The 15,608-nt window shown below is 66.8% G+C and overlaps 1 protein-coding gene and 1 long non-coding RNA gene across 7 annotated transcripts in view; both read left to right on the top strand.

The window, feature by feature from the left end:
• MAD1L1 (mitotic arrest deficient 1 like 1) overlaps positions 1-15,608 on the top strand; it is a 317,511-nt gene that overhangs the window by 276,660 nt on the left and 25,243 nt on the right. For all 5 annotated transcript variants that reach the window (XM_042921292.1, XM_042921291.1, XM_042921290.1 and 2 more), the window contains one exon: positions 1,762-1,952. In XM_042921292.1, coding sequence (XP_042777226.1) covers positions 1,762-1,952 — 191 coding nt within the window. The remainder of the gene's footprint in view (positions 1-1,761; positions 1,953-15,608) is intronic.
• Positions 2,671-5,229, top strand: LOC122209449. 2 transcript variants are annotated; one of them, XR_006197608.1, is made up of 4 exons: positions 2,671-3,278; positions 3,720-4,208; positions 4,633-4,722; positions 5,151-5,229. It is a non-coding gene; the product is annotated as an uncharacterized LOC122209449 (long non-coding RNA). The 2 variants fall into 2 exon arrangements; XR_006197607.1 differs by lacking the exon at positions 2,671-3,278 and having other exon boundaries at positions 3,439-4,208.

Genomic DNA, 15,608 nt, shown 5'->3' with positions numbered 1-15,608 from the left:
GAGAGGCTCTCTGCTCCAGAAGAAGGATGTCCACCGGGGCCATCAGGGCCGCGTGGTGATGGAGGGCAGGTGAGGGCAGGGCGTGTGACAGGTGGAGGGACCCGCGTGGCGGGGAGGCCGGAAGGAGCCGTGCCCTGGTCTCAGATTCCTCGTTCAGAGCAAGAACGCGGCCGGCCCCGGGCTGCCCGCAGAGCTGTACAAGGTACAGACGAGACCCAGGATACGTGTCCAGAAGCCTGGCGCCGGCCAGAGCGCGTGAGGGGCAGCGGGGCCGCGAGAGCTTGGCCTGGGGCGGATGGCGCTCCCCATGCCAGACACGCGTGGCCCGGCAGTGAATGTCACAAGCCCCTGTTTGTGAACCAGAGCCCACGCCCTCCGCGTCGCCCTGTGACGGCTGCAGGGCGTGTTGGTGCCCGGAGGTGACCGAGCTCCCAGCATCCAAGGTGTGGCCCGAACCCACACGGCACTGTGCTGCGGCCCCGTGGGACCCAGCTTGTCTTTGCGACGCCCCCTCGGGCAGCTGTGTACCCGACGCGCCTGGGAGCTGGAGGGTCACACGCTCAGGGCCACAGGTCCGGAAGGGCACGCGGGTGGAGGCTCTCCTGTGTGTCTTTCCCTGGAAGACAGGCTCCCCCGTCCCCTTCACCTGCTCCAGGAGGTGACCTTTCCTGCTCTCTCCCTGCCCTCAGCCCCGCCAGGGAGCCTCTGGTTGCCGGGCCCGGGCCCGTCCTGGTGACTGTCACAGGATGTGCCACGGGCCCCTTGCTTCAGCTTGAGCAAGAGGGCTCCTGTCCCTGTCACAGCCGGCTTGACCGGCTCCAAGGCCTGGGGTCTCCCACCACCCTCTTAGACGGCACAGCTCCCATTCCGCCCAGGACGTCCCCGGGCCCTGGAGGGGCTCCCCGACATCAGCTCCAGAGGGACCAGCAGGAAGCTCGTGGCTTCAGAGGCTGGTGTTTGAGGAGAGCCAGCCTTGCTAATTAGTGAGGGGAGAACTGAGGTTTAATTACTGGGAAGGCACCTTGGGTGAAGGATTCGTGATAATTGCTGTGTAGCCTCCTGATGGCTTTGTGCTTGGCACAGCTGGTTTCTCCTGTGCGGCCCTGAACCGTGGCAGGCGTGACGGGTGGGCCTGGGGCCTCTGCCCTGAACCGTCCTGTTAGAGCCTCGAGGGGGCGGGCGGGGGCCCAGGGGCCTGTCTGCGCGCAGTGGCCTTGTCTCCGGCGGGGGGGGGGGGGGGGGGGGGGGGGGGGGCAGGGATGTGACCAGGAAGCCCCAGGGCATCCACTGTCAAGGCCCCCTGCCTGCTCACCACTTCTCAGTGCTGGCCTGTGTGAGTGGGCGGCCAGCCCCCCAGCAGGTACAGACCCAAGACTGCCCGTGAGGGGCCAGGCCCCACCCAAGCCTCCTCAGCAGCCCTGGGAAGGACTCTGTGTTGCCCGTTGCCCTTCAGAAAAGGCGCCAGACGGGGGGTCGAATCAGGGCTCAGAGCCGGGACCAGGCCCGCTGTTTTCAGAGTCACTGCTGTCTTTAGAGTTATTTACATTTAACTGAACGACTCCGCGCCCAAAGGTCGGGTCGTCCCTGTGCTTGTTTTCTTCGTTCCCTAGCTTCGCGCGCGTGCGCGTCAGGGCTCTGCCTGGGCGGGACCCCGTCTCCTCCACGACCCTCTGTCGGTGACTCTGGCCCTGACCCCCGCTGCCGCCCCGCATCCCATCCGGTCCGGGTTTGCAAGCTCACCCTGTCCCCTGTCGCCCCCAGAACTGAAGAAGCAGGTGGAAAGTGCCGAGCTGAGAAACCAGCGGCTGAAGGAGGTCTTTCACACAAAGATCCAGGAGTTCCGGAAGGTCTGCTACGCGCTCACGGGCTACCAGATAGACGTCACCACGGAGAGCCAGTACCGGCTGACGTCCATGTACGCCGAGCACAAGGCCGACTGCCTCATCTTCAAGGTAGGACCGCGGTGACGGCCACCGGCGTGGAGAGCATGTCCGCCCGGTCGTCCTGGTGCACGACGGAGTGGGAGCCGCCTCCCCTCAGGAGGCGTGGCCCGCTGCTTCCGGGGGAGTCTGCCGACCCCCGGCCGCCCCGACCTGGCCGCCTCTGGGCGTCTGCCGTCCGCCTGTGCTGCGTTGGCCCCGTCGCTGGGCGGGGCGGGGCAGTGAGGCCCGGGGCATCCAGCCCCAGCAGTTCCCGGGGGACGGCGGAAGTAAGAGGGTGAGGGTCCGTGTTGGGCCAGGGAGGCAGCCTCAGGACTGCACCGTGGCCAAGGCCATCGTGCCGTGTGGCAGACGGGACAGGGGACGGAAGCTGCTGGATCTCTGTGGGACGGGCCCTCGGGTCTGCCTGAGACGCCAGGGCTGGAACCCCAGACAGACGCGAGGGCGGGAACTTGGCGGCCTGTGTTGGCCCCAGACTCCTTCTGGAGAAGCCAGCAGGGTGGGGGCCCCCACAGAGGAGCCCCCTCGGAGTCGGAGGCAGCATGTGGCCTGTGGAGCTGTACCCGTGTCCAGGCCCGGGGTGGTGTCCGGGTTTCGGGACTGGGACGGTCGCGGGGAATGACGCACCCGCACGCGAGGGGCAGGACTGGGGCGCTGCCAGGGCGACCAGGAGGGCTGTTCCCGCCACCGCCGCGCTGGCCTCCCCTCCCTTTGCTTGAAGATGGCGACGTGGGCCCGGCATGGCTGTGGGCGGCCACGGTCGGCACGGAGGCCCCCACGCAGGGTGGCCACGGTGTGAAGCGGGCCGTCCACCTGGCTCTGCCCACGTTTGTAAAAACAAAGAACCCACTCTTCTGGGTCCGTAAAGCAGCCGTAACCCATGCGATCTGCACACGTGGAGCAGGACGCAGTGGCAAAGGAGTCCTGCCTGTCTCGTTTCATCGTGAACTGAACCTCACGCTAAACCTGTGCCCGCCCGGCTGCTTCCTGGCACAGGTGCTGGCCAAGCCCAGAGGTGCCGGGTCGCAGGAGGCTGAGGGAAGAGGGGTCCCGACCTCGCAGGTCGGTGTGGGGCCCCTCCCCCCCCGACTTCGTTTCCATCCCCCTTCCTTCCTGGCGGCCTCTCCTCGTCCTGAGGTCAGCACCGCGTCTCGGCCTGGTGGCTGCCTTCCCACATCCCCGGCCGTCTTGGGTCCCGCGTGTCTGTTTTTACGTTTCTAAGCAAGCTCTCAGAAACGTCTCTCCTGTGTCATTCCGCGATCTTCCGAAGAACTCAGACCCTGACGAGCACTTCGTGTGTTCTGGGAGCCCCACACGGTTTTCTTAAATGTCAAGCGCGTAAGCAGAGATGTTCAGGTCTTACAAACCCTCACTCTGGACAGGACAGCGCCTGTGGAGCAGAGATCCGCAAAGGCACTGTCAGGCCGTTCCTCTCCCCCACCCCGCCCCAGACCGTCCACCGTCCCCAGACCCTCCGCCGTCCCCACCCTCTGCCGTCCCCCACCCCGGACCCTCCACTATTCCCCTACAGATCCTCGGCTGTCCTGCCCCCACCCACACTCTCTGCGGTCTCTCCCCACCCTCGGCTCTCCTGCACGTGCAAGGCCTCACTGTGCTCAGCAGTTGCCCCCCGCCAGGCCCCTTGAGTGTGTCCACGCCCAGAGCTCACCCCGGCTCAGTTCCTGGGTGTTGCTGCAGTAACCCCAACACCTTCCCCTCCTGAGGGTCCCTTGCGGGGTCCAGTACACCCACAGTTCTGACTGGTGCCCTGCCTCCCAGCTGCAGGCCTGGCTCCGGACCTAAGGGCCAGATGTGCCGGGAGCAGCATGGGTGTGAGACGGCCCCCGAGGACGACAGGAGGGCCGACGGCTCAGCCCTCCGCTCACGCCCAGCAAGCCCTGGACGCCCACAGCAGGCACCCCTGCCCCCACCGTCCCAGCTGGGCCTCCAGCCCCACCCCCAGGTAGGGGGCAGTCCCGTGCACAGCATCAGGAGACGTGGGTTTGCTCACGGCCCCACCACGTTCTAGATGCGTGACGTTCTAGACGCGTGGGTTCGCCTGCCGTGTCGTCAGGGAAAACGTGGAGGGACGTCGCCGACTGTGAGATGCGAAGCACGGTGCCCGCTGGTCCTCGGAGGCCGTGCAGAGAGCTGTCTGGAAAGGACCCGGTAGACAGGCCAGCTGCCCCTCGTCTGGGCTGCCAGACTTGGACCCACACGCCGCCTTTCCCCACCTGGAGACCACTCTGAGCCTCGGTCTCATCGTCTGTGAGTCAGGGGTCAGAGCTAAGAGAGCTCACGACCACGAGCCCCCATAGTGCTTGACACGGGGGCACCAGCAGCATCCCTGAGGACCCACCCTGGGTTTCAGGGTTTGTCAGAATTGTGTTTTCCAGCATTGAGCGCTTAGCAGACAGAAGCTGCCCATCAGGGCCCATGTTAGCCCCACAGGGCCCCCATCTCTGCCTTCCCCTGGGGGTCCCCTCACCCTGCACACCAGCGCTTGGGCCCTGCCCCTGGTCAGATCGTCCCACCCCCCAACAGAGCCGCAATGTGCTCACAGTCGCCTCCTCCGGGAGGGCTTCCGGTGTTCCCCGGAGGTGGGAACTGTCTTCAACTTACACCGTTCAGGACACGTGTCGCTTTCTGTTGCTTGGTCATTACGTAGGTGACTTTTATTCCTTTACACAAGCTGTTCTTCAGGGACAGGAACCGTCCTACGTCGGGGTCCCCAGAGAGCCTACCCCACCCTTACCCCTGGGAGGCCTCAAGTGCGGTGTAGGTATGGACAAGCCAGGAGCCCCCCACCCAGGCCCCCACCCCGGATCTCGGCGTGCGGCCTCTTTGGTCGGGCTTGCACACTGGATTGTAGACTCCTTACTACCCAGGGTCCAGGACGCCCCCAGCAGGTGCACAGCCCCCGGCCAGGACTCGGTGCCCGAGGCACTTACCAATGCTGTTGGGGTGTGTGGAGCCTTTCTGGTGGCTTTGCCATGTCCTGGAAGCTCAGGCTCCTGGCCGCCCCACCCAGCCTGCAAGCTGCCGCCCCCACCCCCCGATCGCACTGGGAGGCAGGAGCTGTTTCTGCTCTCTGTCCGTGGAAGTCTGGGGGTGCTTCCAATGAGTCCCGTGTCCTTCTCCAAAGAGCCAGGGACGCAGGACAGAGCCGGTCCCTGACGTCTAGGCAAGCCCCCCCCACTCTGTCCCCAGGAATCCCCCCCCAATCCCGTGGCACCCCTGGGACAGGCGGGTCAGCTGCAGCAGCCGCTGGACAGAGCGAGAGAGCCAGGACCGGAGGTTAGGGTTCCCTTCAGAGAGCGCTCATGCCCCGGAGCCTCAGGGCCTGGGTGTTGGAGGGGGCAGGGGGAGGAAGAGGGGAGCCTGGCCGTGCCTCCATGGGCCTGGGGGGGGGCTGTCCCGGGAACCAGAGGCTAGGAGCATGCGTGCGCACGTGTGACAGGCACACGCACAGGGCTGCCCCTGCCCAGACCTCCAGCAGGGCGTGTGGGGCAGCCTTGTCTCTCCTCGGGCCTCTCATGGGTCCCTGCCGGGCAGGGGCCTGCCCAGCCCCTGGTGGACCCGCCCTGGTCCCAGCTTCCCGCCTCCTTGTCCCTGCGTCCTGGCGTTCACACGCTGGCCAGCCTCCCCCAGGGCCCCGCTTTTCTGAGGACGCTGGCCTTCCTTTTGCTGTCTCCAGTCCTGTCACCCCCTTGGTGCCTGCTGCCGTACGGGCACCAACAGGCGGTTGGGATTTTGTCTTTCTTGTCCCGGCTCATCAGGAAAAACTGGAAGCCATGTGGGGTGAACTGAAGGGGTCTGAGCCAGCTCGGGGCCCCAGGCTCACACCTCCCACCCTCCGCTTACCTCTCTCCCTTCAGGGTAGGGCTGTAAGTCCCCAGCATCCTGGTGGGGGCCCCGGTCCTGCCTCCTCCACCCCGGGCCCATCCCTGGAGCCCTTCATAGGTCCCCCTGAGGGGCCTTTCCCACAGTTCTGCAGGTGAGGCCCACCACACCCCGGCCAGCTGGTGCTCCCGGGCTCCCTGACGTGGCAGTGAGGGCCCCTGCCCCCACCCCCAGCGTCAGCCCCGCTCACACAGCCACGGGCATCTGCCGCTCGGGGCCCGTGCATGTCCGTGTGGGGCCTTCCCGGGAGCTCACAGGCCACCCAACGGGAGGGGCCAGGTGAGGGGTGCATCCTCTGGGCCGGCTCAGCCCTCTGCCCCCAGACACCTCCCCACCCTCCCGAGGTGCCGGCCCCCCGCACCGGCTGCCGTGCCTCGGGAAGTGCCCGGCCGGGGCTTGCACTCCACGGTGGCCCTGTCCTCCCTCTGCGTCTCCACTGGCAGAAAGTGCTGGGCTGCGGAGAGCGGAGGGCCCCAGAGCGTGGCGGTATCCGCAGACCGTCTGGACGTGTGTGTGCCTTCGCTTGCTCGGCCGCAGTCCTCCCGGACACTCGAAACGCGGAGCCTCTGAGCTTCTCCGGGGCGGGTGCTATCAGGCCCTCAGAGGCCCCAAAGAAGGTGCGTCTGGAGGTGCCGAGCCTGTGAGGACGTCTCTAAGCAGGGGCTGGGAGTGACTGCCGGTGAAGTACCTGCTGCCTCTGCCTGTTACGGCTCAGTGACAGGAGGCCCCGTCCCATCCCATCCGCTGCTCATCTGTCTGCTCGGCCTGGCATGTGCGGGCTGTGCACTGCGGACAGACGGACAGATAGGGAGAACGCGCGAGAAGCCACGTAGAAGGGAGACGGCAGACTGACCACGTGCAGATCCTCACTGCCTTCCGGGGACCCAGCCAGAGGCAGCCCCTGCCCAGCACTGCCCCGGGACCCAAGGGGACACGAGGTGCCCTGGAGCCCTCACGCTTGGCCGGGCCACTGCACCCCGCGGGACTCGGTTTCCCCACCCACAGTGAGGAGCTTGACCTGGATGCGCCCCGGGGTCAGAAGGGCTCCGCCAGTGAGCTCAGCCTTGGCTGGGGCAGCAAGGAGGGGTTCCCGGTGAGCCGGTGGTCCTAAGAGAGAGATGCCGCGGGACGGAGACCAGCCGGAGAGACGGGCCGACCCGCCGACCCTCACGCGGCCTTGGGGGCCCTGCCCCGGGGGGCTGAGCGCAGACTCACGCGGCGGTGGCGGAATCGGGCTGGAGGGGGATCGCAGAAAGCTGCAGTCTCCTGGCCCCTTTGGCTTATTTTATTTTATTTTCCCAGAGATGATCTTTCAGGCAGGAAGGGGGCTGAAGGCAGAGTTAGAAATAGCTGAGCGCCGTTCCGGCTGAGCGGGCTCTGCAGATGTGCGCCGGCATGATTGAGGGTTCGGGCTCACCCCACGCGCTCTGCTCCAGAAGACGCGGCGCCCGGCGGCCCGGCCCTTGCTGCCGCGTGGGTGGGAGCTGCCTGCCCCCGGGGGCCGCCACTCCGAGGACAGGCAGGCACTCGGCCCGGAACTCGGGCCCGGCGGGGGCCCGGCCGCCCTCCCCGCCCCCGCCCCTGCCCCCGCGCCGGAGGAGAAGTGGGCCTCGCCGCGCCGGCAGCAGTGGGGGCGCCCGTGGCGCCCGCAGGTGCGTGCGAGTCTCCGGGACCTCCGGAGGCCTGCTCTCTGGGCCTGTCATCCTGTCTGGCTGTGGTTCACGAGCTCTCCTGCCCTCCCTCCTGACGACCAGCCGGGGCGAGCCCCCCGTCCCAAGAGGAAGACCGGGCGGGTACGACGGTGGCTGAGTCTCGGCGCCCGGCCCCCGTGTGAGTGCCCTTGGGACACGGCTGTGGACGCGGGAGTCCTCTCTGCCGGCCCCGGGGATCGCCCTCGGGCCAGCAGGCAAGGCGGGGGACACCACTTCCAGCACCAGGGAGCAGCTCGAGGGCAGGGGAGAGGTGTGCGTGTAAACCCGTAAACCGTGGCGCGGTGAGCACAGGCCGCGCCGGCTCAGTATCTGGCTGCTGCGTGTCCTCAGAAAGTTCCAGACTTCCTGCTGTCACTGCAGCGAGTACTCGGGGGACACGGTGACTCCGAGCCCCCTGTGTCCACCTGGCTCGTCCCTGGAAGGGACTCGGTGTACGACTGCCACCACACCTGCACTGCCCTCCTGGCCGTTCTGTCCCCCAGCGTCTCCAACCTCTGTTCCCACCCCCCTCCACACGCCGCGGCCCTTGTGGACCTGGCAGCCGGCGGGGCCGTGTTGACCCAGACCGAGGCCCGTGCAGGCCGTGCAGCCCCGCAAAGGAGCTTGCCCGTGGCTGCCCGTGGCTGCCGCCTTCTCTCCTCATAAACAAGTGAGCGGGTCGGCCCCGTGGCCCCGTCACCCACAGAGCGCAGGCTTGTTCCGCCCCACCGGGCCCCGATGGCACCAGTGCCCGGGACTCTTGTCTGACGGGCACAGACAGGCCACCAGCCTCCCGTGGAGTACTGGGCCCGGGGCAGTTGTTGTGGGGCAGCAGGGGTGGGAAGGGCCAGGGGCCGGGTGGGGGAGAGGCAGGCTGCCCTGTGCAGAGGCGGGACGGTCGGGCCAAGCAAGACAGAGGATTTGGACCAGACTGCAGTGAGGAGAGAAGCTCGTGCCTCAGGGCGACGTCCCAGTGGCGTCATCTCACTGGCACGGGGCTGGGGAGCCTTGCGGTTGCCGTGGCAACAGCTCCTGGTCGGAGGAGGAAGAAGAGGGGTTCCGGGAGCCACAGTTTCCCCCCAGGTCCCAGGGACAGCTCCACCGGTCAGGTGTTGACCCAGAACCGGACCTGACAGCATGGTCCCACGTGGCCCGTGGGACACCCGTGTTGTGGCTTCCTGGGGTTTTTCCGAGCGTGCCTGGCCTGCCTGGCCCTCGGAGCCGTGCACGTGAGCTTCCAGGCCCATGAGAAGTGCCCTTCTCCCCGCCACAGAGTCGGAATAGAGGGTGTTTGGGGCAAACCGAGAGCAGGCCCAGACGGGGCAGGTGGCGGGTGGCCCCGTGTGGAGCCCTGCAGGGGACCCGTGGCCAGGTCCTCGGCAGGGGCTTTGTCCACACACTGGGACCTCGTGTCGGGAGAGCGACTGCTCGGAGGCCAGATAAGGGACATTCCTGCCCCTCCATCCTGCTGGGGGCCCCACCGTGTCACCCCGTCATCTGTTCGGATCCCTTGTGTCGGGTCCAGTGGTTGATGGCAGTTCCTGGGAGGAGCGGGGCTGTGCATCTTCTGGCGGATGCAAGCCATTCCCCGCTGTGCTGTCTTCAGGGGCAGCATTCCCGGATCCTGTCAGTAGGAGAGAGCAGGGTGAGGGGCAGGCTGGCAGGCCCCAGGACCCCAGTACTGTCCCCCCCCCACAAGAACGTCCTGCCAGGTCTGCTCAGGCCCGTCAGACACGGGGCGGGCACAGCCTGGCCAGGATTCACCGCGGCTCTCCTCTCCCCACCAGTGTGGGCCGCCTGCCCTCCCACATCAACCCCTAACCCCCTGCCCTGCCAGCATGCCCCTGGGGCGCCCCTTGGCCTGGACCAGGCCGCTCTCTGATGTGCTTTGGATCAAAACAAGTCGCGTCGTGTCTGGGCTGAGGCGTAGGCGGCGTGAGTGAGGACCCACGGCCTGTCCGGTGAAGCCACGTGCAGGCCTCCCTGTGGGCCGGGGCACTGGTGGGGCCGTGACACTGAGGCGTGGGCTTCGGGTTTGAGACTTTGACCGAAGTCTGCCCCTGCCAAACAGATAGGCAGGCGTTCCTGCCCTGCCGGCAGCTGCCCACAGCTCTGGGCGGCCGAGGAACGCGGGGTCCCTTGGCTACTGACCGGCCCACCGAGACCGGCCAGTGCATTTAAGTCCTAGAGCTGCCTCCTGGGGGCCACGTCACTTTGCACGCCCGCCCCCGGCTAGTCTCCCCAAAGGTGGCCTTGTGGCTGGTGGAGCAGAGCATCAAGTGCAGGCTGGCTGCCGGGGGGCAGGCGGGCATCCCTCCAGCGTGACCGTGGGCCTGAGTGTCGGGGGGCGCCCAGCCCGGCCCAAGGGGCAGGGCCTACACACCCTCTCTGCTACCGTGGCTTCGTCCTGACCTTCACAGGACGGTCGAGCCTCTGGGGTCCTCGGCCCTCCTTTGGTGTCACCCCTGCATTTATGTGTGTGGGACAGGCGTCCTGTGAGGGGCGCTGACCCTCCGGTCACTTCCAGTCAGATGCCGGATCTCAGGGTTGGAGTGTCGGTTTCAAGTTGAGGAACAGGGAAGGAAAGGGGCTTGTTCTGTTTTCTCCCCAAATACCGGACCCGAGGGCACTCGGAATTTGCCGGTTGAACCTGGCCTTCCGTCCCTGCTGCCTGCCTGGGGGCACTGCTGCCCTCGCCGGGTGCTGAGGGCTGGCCCCCAGGGCCGCCAGCCAGCGAGGCCGGGAAGGGGCTTCTTCTGGCTTGGACAGGGCTCCCGGGGCCTCCTGGAAGGAGTGTCGGGAACCTTCCGGTCCCCACGCAGACTGCCCAGGAGAAGCTGCAGCGTCTCTCACCGCCCCCTGAATGAGGGGCCGCCCCTCGGGCTTCCAGGGACCCTTCTGGCCCCGGCCTCGTCCCTGCTCTGTGAGGGCTGAGGGGGGATGGCGGGCGAGCCTGGGTCCATGAGACCCCGCCGGGAGGTGGAGAGCCCACAGGGCTCCCGTGTCGGGAGTCAGGGAGTGAGGCTGCGAGGTTTCTCCCCCTCCCCTGACTGGCCGTCGGGGCCGCGCACAGGCTCGTGTGGGAAGAAGCCTGCTCCGGGAGCGCTCCTGTCTCCTGCTGTAACAACAGGGCCCAGACACACACCTTAATTTGAATTTTCTTTTTTTTGGGTCCTCTGAATTTCAAATGGAGCTGCTTTGAACGCACGCTGGCTTCTAAACGTCTCTCGTTTCGTCAGCTGAACAGGTGCGGGAATTGGGGTGGCCCAGAGTGTTCCCTGAGCCCCCTCTGCCCAGATACGCTTGCCCCCTGAGCCTCGCATGGGAGAGGCCGGGGTTGTGCTTATCCGGAGGGCGCCCCAGGCAGAGCCGCTGCTTGCCGCTGTTGGCTGGGCCCTCCTGGGGTAGGGGGTCTGGAGGTAGGATTGGACAGCAGCGGGGATCCCAGGACACAGCCCCCAGCTCAGGATAAGGAAAGGTTCACCAGCGTCAGATGGAAACAGAGCCGTGCCCCTTAAGGGGGGGGGGGGGGGGTGCGCGTCCGGAGAGCCCGCAAGGCTAGCGGTCTTACCTTGGTGCTGTGAACGTGAAGTCTTCTTACCTTGAGCTGATTTCTAGATATTCTTTGTGCCCGTTTTGCTGTGGTTCATGGGGCGTCTTGGATCTGTGGTTTTATAGTTGACCAGAATCGGATCATCCAGGCTGTCATTTCTTCCAATACTGTTTCCGTGTTCCTCCCCTCTTTTCTGGGGCTCCCGTTACACACATTTAAGGTCACTTGGCTTCATCCTGCTGGTCACTGATGCTGCGTGTGTCTGTCTTCCATGCTTCCTTTTGGATGCTCTTCGTCGCCCCCTCTTCAAGTTCACTGACCTGCTCTTTGGGGGCTTTTCATGTGCTGTTCATCTCCAATGAGTTTTTCTTCTCAGATCCCTTTTTCTGGCAGGCAAGTCCGTCAGCTGGCCCTTGCGAGGCTTGTTTTTAAGCTCTGGCAGGGCTGGTCAAGACTGCTTTTATTCTAGGACTAAACTCTGCTGCTGAGATGTAACCCTTCCGGGGTCTCTGGTAAATACCCTGGGCACCTGCTGCAAACTCCTGGGGGTCTGCTGGCCGAGAGACCCCGCTCGGCTCCGTCCTGGGGGCCTGCTGTCCCAGAGCCCCCTCTCGGCTCTATCCTGTGCAGGCGCTGCCCACCAGGGCCTCGGCCTGAGCCTTGTGGGCTCACCTCCTGTGTCTCTTTCTCGGGGATCACCGTAGCCGCCTGCCCAGTGTGTGCGAACACTTAACCGTGTGTGTTTTGTCCATCGTGTCGGTCATTAATGACACGGAGGCAGGTCTGGTCCCGGTTTATACGTTCAAAGAAGAGCACTCAGCCCACACTGGGGGGCCCCGGGGGCCCCCGTGACCCCCGAAAGCATTCAGGAGATGTGGTCTGTCAGCATGGATCCCCGGGCGGAGGTCACAGGCCTCTCACCTTCCCAGAAGCGCCATGGCCCTGGGTGTGCCCCAGGACGGGCAGAGGTGGGACGGCCCCTCCCCCTCACGAGTGGCTTCCTACCCCGTGCCCGTGCTGGGGGGATCCTTGTGTGTGTGCGGATGGGGCTCTGAGCTCCTGGGAGCAGCAGCCAGTCCTTCCCCCAGACCCCCGTGTGACCGGCCGGCAAGGGGAATAGCGGCCCTTGGTTTTCCAGGTTTGTTTCCACCGTTGCTGTCCTCAGGTTCGTCGCGGAAAGTTTTAAGCGTCTGTGAAAGCGGACGGTGTCGAGAATCCCCACGTGCCCACCGAAGCCCTCCCTGCTGCCCCGATTATTCTGAAGCGGCTCGCGCGCACCGGGCAAGCGTGTGAGCGTTTTGGCGTTAACCCGCATTGTCACCGCAGGGTGGGTTCGGGTTGGTGGACGCGGGAGGGCATCGCGGCCCGGTGGCGGGTCCCGGCGCCAGGTGTCGGGCAGCGTGCGGGTCCCGGAGCCCTGGGGGTGGATGGCGGCTGGCAGGGCGCTGGCGTGCAGGCGACCCTGAGGCCTCGACGCTCCCCACAGCCAGCAGCGTGTCACGGGGCTGGGTTCTTACCGGATGAGCCTGTGTTACGGACACCGCGGACGGTCAGCGAGGCCGCCACAGCCGATGCCACGGGCCAGGCGGCTCGACGCGTCCCCCTGCGGCCTGTCCTCCGTGCGTGTACCGGGCAGGGGCAGAGTGGGTCCCTGCTGCCTCTCCCTCTCACGAGGACACCCGTTCCTGGTGGACTGGGGTCCTGCCCCATGACCTCATTTTATCTTAATTTTCTCCGTCACAGCTGCACCCCTAAACACAGTGCGTGAGTCTGGGGGACACGGGCCGGCTTGTAACGCTGGCTCTGCCGGCATCTTGCTTGTTCCACTCAGAGTGTCAGATACTCGTACGCGGCCGTGCGTGTATGTGGACCGTGTGCCCACGAGCACGTGTAATCAATCATACGTGACCGGGATCTGTCATGCCTGCTGGGGGCTTTCCTAGAGCGGGTTCTTCTCTCCGCGAGCCTTCTGGCACTTGGCTCCCCCCGTCCCTGTGCGGGGACGCACCTGCCCTGTGCCCACACCCCACTGAGCCCGGAAACTGAGGAGCCAGGGAGGTCACAGAGCTGTGGTTCCGACGTGCCCACAAAACCCCCAGACTGAGTTGTCAGTGGTGTTTCCGGCCCAGAGAAGGGTGGCCTGTCCGCCAGGCAAAGGGATGTTTTCTCCTTGGTCTGCCGGCCCCTGCCTCCCACGAGCCCGCAGCCTCGGCCGTGAGCACAGACCCCAGTGCGGGCACGGACAGGCTCGTCCTGCTGCTCGGAGCTGGGGTGCGGGAAGGCCGGGCGGAGGACAGGGGGGCGGGGAGCTGCTCGTTAGCAGCCTCCGACTAGGGCAGGGGCCTGGGTCACTGGACGCCTGGACTTGCCCAGCCCCCGCTGCAGGGGAGGCGGGGGGGGCAGGGGCCCCAGAGCCCCGCGGCAGCCCCGGCAGGATGCAGGCTGCTTGGTTCTCGGGACGGGGGCTGCGGGGTCCGGAGCGCTCGCCCCTCCCCCTGCCCCTGGCCAGGAGATGATGGCTCTTCGCAGCTCGACGCTGGGGCCCGCCAGGCGTTCGATGAGCAGCCGCTGTCCCTGGGTGATGTTGATCTGTGAGAGCAGCTCCGTACCCTTCCCGGTCTTTAAGGGAACCGCACTCAGCCCGCACGCTGCGCAGACACTTGGATCGTTAGGATCAGAGGGCCTCCCCTCCGCCTCCCCACCTCCCCCCCCTACCGAGACGCTCTGGCCACGCGAAGGGTGCCTCGTGCAGGCACCACTCCCACAGCCGCGGTCTGCCCGGCGGCCACGTCGCTGTCCGTGGGCAGGGGCTGCTGAGGCCTGTCCTCCACCCGCCAGCCCAGGGTGCTGAGGGTCAGCCGGAGCCCTGACCCCAGATGAGGAGGGGGAGTAGGATCCACCCAGGTGCTGAGGCGGCGGGGGTCTTGTGCAGCTGGGAGGCCGGAGGCCGCTCCGAGGCCGCCGCGGGCCGTACGCCCGCTGGGCTGGGCTGAAGGAGCCCTAGAAAACCACCCCTGCACTTGATCTCAGCAGGGCATTTCCCCCCGAGCCCCGCTGGCGACGGGCCCAGCTGCGAATTGGGAATCGATGCCGGTTCCACCTCCGGCCACCGCGAGGCTGGCTCTGTGGATTCCCGCTGCCGGAAAGCCTCCACCCCTCCCCCACCCCTGGGACGGGCCGGGGGGCGCCCCCGCGGTGGGGCAGAGCCTCGTGTTGGTCAGCTGCCGGGGCGTTGGTCCAGGCGCGTGGGACTCCTGGGCCGGAGGTCGGCATGTGCTGAAGACGGCCCGCCGTGGCTCGTGTCTCTGTTTCTCTCATGCCCGCTGGTGTTCGGAGACCTTTCTCCCGTTTTCCAGCCGACCTGCCGGGCAGCCCAGAGCGGACAAGGGCCGGGGGGTGCCAGCCGGCTTTACGGGGGACGAGAGGGGGGCTTCCCGCCCCGGGTGACCGGCCCCCCCAGGGCAGCCTGGTCTGTGTCCGCATCCCCTCTCCAGACTCCAGTGCCCGCCCCTTGTCCCGTGCTCCTGACGCTTTGGAGGCGGGACCGGGACCCCCACCTGCTTCCTGATCCCTCTTGGCGAGGTGTTTCTCCCTGACTTCCCAGCTTCGGGGGGAGGGCATAGCGGCACGAAGGGGAGGAGGGGCCGGGGAGCCTGGACCCTGGCACCGGCTCCACCCCGGGCTGGGCGGGATGGACGGCAGAGGCTCGGCTCCCTCCGGGTCAGCCCTGGGCCTCTGTCCAGCGGCCTCCACCCCACCAGCCTCAGGAGCCACATTTCCTTACCCGCCTCCCAAGGAGCGGTGTGTGAGGAGCGTTTGAAGAGAGGAGGGGACGTGTGCCCACCGTGTGTCCGGTAACCCATCCTCTGGAGACCTCGCCCCCGTGGCCCGTGCTGACTAGAGGCACAGCCCCGTGGCCAGGCAGCAGCCAGTCTACTCTCCTGGCCTCTGGAGTCAGAGCTTCCTTACAGGGCTTTTCTTGGATGCAGAGCGGGGGCCCCGGGTGGGGATAGAAGCCACCAGCGGGGTAGGCCTCAGCCCTTTCCCGATGAAGGTGCCCACTGTGCCCCTCCTGACCCCTGACCGGGCAGGCAGGACATCCCCACGGTGGCAGCCGCCTCACCTCCATGAGCTCCCGGACGCGGGGGCGGAGGGGCTCCGTCCCCGTCTGGGTGCTGGGTGAGTCCTCTCCCCACATCAGGCAGGCCTCAGGGACTGGGGTCTCCTCGGCAGCCATCTTAGACCCCCTTTCCTCGCCGTCTGCTTCGTCCCAGGTGTGGGGCTGACCCCGCGCTCCGGCAGCCTGTGCCCCAGACTGCGTCCCGTGGCCTCGCCTGCCTGGCTTCCCTGTCCCCCCGGGGCCCCCCGCCAGCTCACTGTCCCACGGCACGGCCTGTCCCGGGACCTCCCTCCTCAAAGCCACCAGGGCTGGTCCGAGGACGCACACGCCCAAAGCGGCCCCCGCCCTCTCCACCGGTGCCTGTGAGGGTCCTGCGGACCGCCTTCCGTCCCCCCACGTCC

The sequence above is a fragment of the Panthera leo genome, chromosome E3 (genome assembly GCF_018350215.1).
Source record: "Panthera leo isolate Ple1 chromosome E3, P.leo_Ple1_pat1.1, whole genome shotgun sequence".
In the NCBI taxonomy this organism is placed as follows: domain Eukaryota; kingdom Metazoa; phylum Chordata; class Mammalia; order Carnivora; family Felidae; genus Panthera; species Panthera leo.
The sequence above is the reverse complement of the archived record's forward strand: the minus strand, read 5'-3'. Positions and strand labels throughout refer to the sequence as shown.